This window comes from Chrysochloris asiatica, unplaced genomic scaffold (genome assembly GCF_000296735.1).
Source record: "Chrysochloris asiatica unplaced genomic scaffold, ChrAsi1.0 scaffold00001, whole genome shotgun sequence".
Classification (NCBI taxonomy): Eukaryota; Metazoa; Chordata; class Mammalia; order Afrosoricida; family Chrysochloridae; genus Chrysochloris; species Chrysochloris asiatica.
Genome location: NW_006408519.1, coordinates 52,119,108 through 52,124,641, shown reverse-complemented (window position 1 = coordinate 52,124,641; position 5,534 = coordinate 52,119,108). Strand labels below are relative to the sequence as shown.

Genomic DNA, 5,534 nt, shown 5'->3' with positions numbered 1-5,534 from the left:
TGTGGATGCGCCGGTGCTCTCGGAGGAAGGAGCTGCGGCTGAAGGCGCGGCCGCACTCTGCGCAGGCGTAGGGCCGCTCGCCGCTGTGTACGCGCCGGTGTTGCGCCAGGTTGGAGCTCTGGCTGAAGGCCTGGCCGCACTCCGGGCACTTAAAGGGCTTCTCGCCGCGGTGGGAGCGCAGGTGCTGCGTGAAGTGCGAGCTGTGTACAAAGGCGCGGCCACACTCGCCGCAGGAGTACGGCTTCTCGCCCGTGTGTATGCGCTGGTGCTTCAGGGCGTCTGATCGGCGGCCAAAGGCCTTCCCGCACTCCCCGCACGTGTGCGGCCTCTCCCCGCCAGGCGCCCGCGGGTGCCTGAGCGTGGAGTCCCCGTACGGGGATGCCGTCTCACATTCCTCCAGGCCCTGCCCCCCAGGGATCGGCTCCTGCGGCCTGCCGTGCGCTATGGGTTCCCCCAGGCTGGAGTCACACTCATCTGGGGCCTCACCCAGAGGGTCTTTCCAGGGAGCCCCCAGGCACTGCGCCAGTCTGGCTTCGTGTCTGGGCATAGATCCGAGGGCTTGCTTCTTCCCGGGGTGCTCTTTTGCAGCCCCGCGGGCCTCCCTAGGCTCTGACCCCTGGACTCTGGTGGTCTGCCCTTGGCACCCCGGGGCTCCACCTCTTCTGAGACTTCCTGCTCCCGAGTCAGCTCCCCACTCTGAGTAGCGTCCTTCTCTTCGTAGTCTGAAACCAGAGAGCAGACAAATGTCACAGGACTCGGACCAGGGAACAAACTTGGGGAAGGCACAGCCATTTCATTTAAATCAAAGCAAGTAAGTCAGGGATGGGGGATGGGAAGGAGTATGGATGGAGGTTCACAGCGAACCGAGGGGGATGAGGCTGCCGGCCAGAGGCAGGGAGGATGCGGGCTCTGCAAAGGGTCACAGATGCTCACCCAAACCCCCACAGTTGCTGCACAGGAAGCCCACTGCCTCCCTCAAGAACTCAGTGAAAGACTGAAAGGGTTGATGGAGGGGATGGGTGTGTACTGGTTTCTTGTTGTTAGGTGCCCTCGAGTTGGTACCGACTCATAGAGACCCTCTACACAGCAGAACGATTCTGGGCCAACCTCACTACTGTTGCCACGCTTGAGTCATCCATCTCACTGGGGGTCTTCCTCTTTTTCTCTGAGCCTCCACCTTACCAAACATGATATCCTTCTCAGTGACTGGTCCCTCCCGACAATATGTCTGAAGTATGAGAGATGAAGTTTGGCCACCCTGACCTCCAAGGAGCACTCCGGCTGCACTTCTTCCAACACCGATCTGTTAGTTCTTTTGGCAGTTTCTAGCAGCTGTTAAAATGGACCCAGATGGGATTGAAGGGAAGACGCCCAGACGACACGATGTTGTTAAGTGCCTTCAAGTTGGTTCCGACCCAAAGCGACCCATCATTCAACAGTATTTGCTTCCATTCCCTCTAGGGTTTTTTTTTGGGGGGGGGAGGGGTGTACACAAACACTCAGGAATATAGAATCATTTAAAAAACCAAAGGGCACATTCTGCAAGCCTGCCTCCTGGCCGCAGCACACAGCTTTTCTCTTGCCATGAGTCTAGAGTCCTCAGCTGTTCTATCTCTCCACGACCAGCTACATTTTAATAATATATGGAACCAGCTGTCTCTAAAACCAGGCCAAAGATAAAAGATTTCACCTCCATATACCACTGAAATCGTCCAAGGATGTGGAGATGAACACCACCCCCAGCCAGTGTGGGGACAGTGCATCCCCAGTGGTATCACTGTTAGAGGAGGTGACACCAACATGACCCCAGGTGGGAGTGATGTTACCCTTCAACCAGTATGATAACTGGTCCCCCTCCCCACCCACCATCCCAGCAGCTGGCCATTGCATGGAGGAGGAGTTCTGCATTGGTCAATGAGAGAGGGGAGGAGCTTCAGGGAACCGCAGGGGGCTGGTTCAGGCTACTTTGCCATTGGTGGTGGTGGGGGGGGTGGAATCCACAGGCAGGCCCTGCCCACCCTAAGGGGTGGGGGCAAGGGTGATACCATGAGATACGCACTGGGTGGTGGCCCCTGGGTTTCCACTATCCCATTGACTCTTGTAAGGGATGGGAACCTCAGAGACATAGTCTGAAAACAGGCTGGGGAGGTGGGGAAGCAGGAAGGTGCCCTGAGAAGAGGGAACCCAGGTAAGAAACAGGGCAGACCTGGTGACCAGCTTAAGGACAGTGCTCCATCCTGTTCCCGCCTGACCACCGACAGGTGTAGGTCCCTGCAGGGATGTGAGACGCAGAACTAAGAATAGGACCAGGCCCATTCAGGACAGCGGGGTGGATGGGGAAACAGATCCAAGCAACTCAGGGCTCCTCAGCCAGCTCCCCAAACACAAACCAGCGGCCCAAGCACAGTAAAGAGCTCCGAGAAAAGTCATGGGTCTGTTCAAAGAGATCAATCAATGCACATGACCCGCGGAACCGAGTGGGCGGCAGATGTGGCACCGGCGATCCCTGCTGCCTGGTACAGGTGGAAGCCGCCACGATGCGGTGCCCAGGACCCCAGGGTCCAGAGCAGACCTCAGCACCACCAACACCACAGCCTGGAGGGGACCTGAGGAAAGAACCCAGGCGGACAGCAGCCACAGTATCGCAGTAGGAAGGTACTTCAGCCAGTCCAGTGGAGAGAACAGCCTAGGGCAGAGGGGCTGGGGACATGCCACCTGCTCTGAGGAGCTCCCACAGGCGAGGAGGGGGGCCGGTAGGTGCCGGGACAGGGTGCAGTGTGCTCCTGCACTGGGTAATGGCACACCTAGCGGGCATTAGTCTGGGCATCCCTCGCTCCCACCCTCCCCACGGCAAGAGAGTCCCAGACACTTGCCTCCCCACCACCTTCTCTGGCCACACAAGCTTGTCTTTTCCTGTAAGGCATTTTACCGTTTCAGTTAGAGGAGGTCAGGTGAGGATGGGTGGGTGGGAGGTGTGGCAGGGAACCAGACATGAGGCCACACTGAGGCTGTGGTAAGCGCTCTTCTGAGCCCCCATGCCAGCAGCCCTGATAACACAATGGTTAAGCACTAGTTGAACCCAGCAGCTGCTGGTTGTCTGCTCCCATAAAGATTCCCAGTCTGGGAAATCCTAGGGGCAGCCCTTCTCTGCCCTCCATGTCACTGTATGTCACCCCTAGTTGCCAGTGATCTTTAGCTATTTGAGTGCCCTCACACACAGGCGCACGGGAGATAATGAGTTTGGGCGTCTAGCACTGTGCCCAGCACGTCTGATGTTTTCAGGGCACTAAAGTTATTTTAGGAATGGGGCTAAGCATTGACTCAATCCAATTAAAAAGCAGCCCGGGTCACTTGCCATGCTGAGACCAAGGGAGTGACCGAAATTGGTGTCCATGCTTGCTAGACTTGCGACCGGAGATTTTGTTTGTCTCATTTTACTACACTTTCCGACTTTTCTTGTCGGAGTACCAATACTCACAGTGAAAAGAAATTCTCAAATGTTACTTGTTGTGAAGTGTCACTGGGTCGGTTCTGACTTAGAGAGACCCTGTACAGGGTTTCTGAGAGTGGCTGGTGGGTTTCAACCTCTAGCCATTGGGTTAGCAGTCCAGTGCTTATCCTACAGCACCACACCAGGACTCCAGATGCTACTTAGAAAAAAGAAATTTGTTAAACATCTGTTCCTTAAAGACCAGCCTTCCACTGTTCCCCCTCAGATCTGGGACCTGGCAGGGTACGTGGATCCCTGGGGGGAGGAAGCCAGGCATCAAGGAGGGAGCCAGGTGGAGCTCAAGGAGGCTGTACACCAGTAAAGGGGTGAAGTCAGGACCAGGGCCAGGGCAGAAAGCAGGGTGCAAAAAAGGGAGTACCGTGCTGCTGGGTCTCGGCCTCTGGAGGAGCACAGTCTGGCAGAGCCCCCTCTGCAGGTGAAGTGTGGCCAGACTGGGTGCCAGGGCAGCCATCAGCTGGATGAAGACACCTTGCTGCTCCAGGGACGGGTCCTGAGGAAGACAGAAACCCCAACTAGGTGGGGATGGGGCCTCTTGGGTCCCCACTGTCCAGCACCGTGCAGGAAGGGATCTTGCTTTCCCTTTCTGGCCATCCTCTAGCCAGCCTACAGCAGTAGAGGAAGAAGGAAAGGTGAAAAATATGCTGATGGCTTGGACTTAGAGTCTGTCCTAACACCAGGAGGAGTTCCAAGTCCTCCCGTCCATCTGCTTCACACATGACCAGCCTTTTGGTGACCTCACGTGTGTCAGAGTAGAACTTTATCCATGGAACTTCCAACTGCTAACTTTTTGGAGATGGATCACCAGGCCTTTATTCTGAGGTGCCTCTGGGTGGCCTCTAACTTTTCGTTTACCCGTTTGAACTACCCAGGGACAAAAAATAACAAGTGGAAACTGACAACGGTCATCCCCTACCCCCCACCCCGAGGCGGTGGCTATCCAGAGCTGTTTTCCTTACTGGCGCCAACCCTGTGCAGGTTCCTGGCCCGCTCCACGATCCAGCTCACAGTCCCCGGATGGTGGGCGGGGGCTGCGGGCATGCGCTATGGAAGGGAAGGCCAGGCGCCTGACGGAGTCAGCCCGGGCCAAGAGGGCTGTCCAAGAGCAGAGGGGACGTGGCGAGGCGGGAGCCGGGCCATGGCCCAGGGCTGCGGCGGGAGCCACCACCGGAGCTGGACCGGAAGACGCGTCCCCGCCCCCAGCAGGCTCCGCCCCGTGCTCGGACACTTCCGGGCACTCTAGGAAGCTGGGAGGACCCGCTCTGGTGGCCCGGCTCCCATGCCCCGGCAGAAGACAGGCTCTGGGAGTGGGGGTCGGAAGAGGACGTGTCCGGGGACTCGCTAGGAGCCCCCGGGCGGGCGGGCGAGCGAGCGGCTCGGGGTCCAGGAGCGGCTTCCTCGCGCGGCTTGGTGCGCTTGGCGCTGTCCGAGGTGCTGAACGGACTGCCGGGGAAGTAGAGACAAATGTGCAGGAGTAAGGAAGGGGCCGGGTGTCCGAATCCAAAGGTCACAGTGAGCGCTTTGTGAAGCCACTGGAGAGATCTAAGCAAGAAGATGCAACAGACTCTCTGCTAGGGACCGGCTGTGCGGGAAGCTTGAACCACCAGCCTTGAAGTTCAAACGACTTTGCAGTCTGACACATTAGCCCACAGCACCACACCAGTACTCAGTACTTCCTCCAAAATAGATTGGTTCCTTCTAGCAGTCCATGATACATTTAATACTCTTTGCCAACACCATAATTCAAATGCATCAATTCTTCTCTGGTCTTCCTTTCACATGCAAATAAGGCAATTGAAAATGCCCTGGTTTAAGTCCATAAAGTGACAGTTTTTGATTTTTAGTACTTGAAAGAGTTTTTTCCCCAGCAGATTTGCTCAATATATCCTTTGATTTTTCTACTGCTGTTTAATCACCACTCATCGCTTGTGAGTTGCTGTGAAGCTATGCCACAGGTATTTTAAATACGTGAAGCTGTGCCACAGGTATTTTAAATACGTGAAGCTGTGCCACAGGTATTTTAAAT

General features: G+C 56.3%; 1 protein-coding gene across 1 annotated transcript in view; it reads right to left on the bottom strand.

The window, feature by feature from the left end:
- The window catches only part of LOC102820923 (zinc finger protein 629-like), a 15,981-nt gene extending 11,432 nt beyond the window's left edge, over positions 1-4,549 (bottom strand). Inside the window, exons 1-5 of the mRNA XM_006830862.1 lie at positions 4,478-4,549; positions 3,870-4,001; positions 2,521-2,686; positions 487-722; positions 2-403 (exon numbers count right to left, since the gene is read on the bottom strand). Of these exons, the coding sequence (XP_006830925.1) occupies positions 2-403; positions 487-722; positions 2,521-2,686; positions 3,870-4,001; positions 4,478-4,549 (1,008 nt within the window). The remainder of the gene's footprint in view (position 1; positions 404-486; positions 723-2,520; positions 2,687-3,869; positions 4,002-4,477) is intronic.
- Positions 4,550-5,534: the final 985 nt, after the last annotated feature.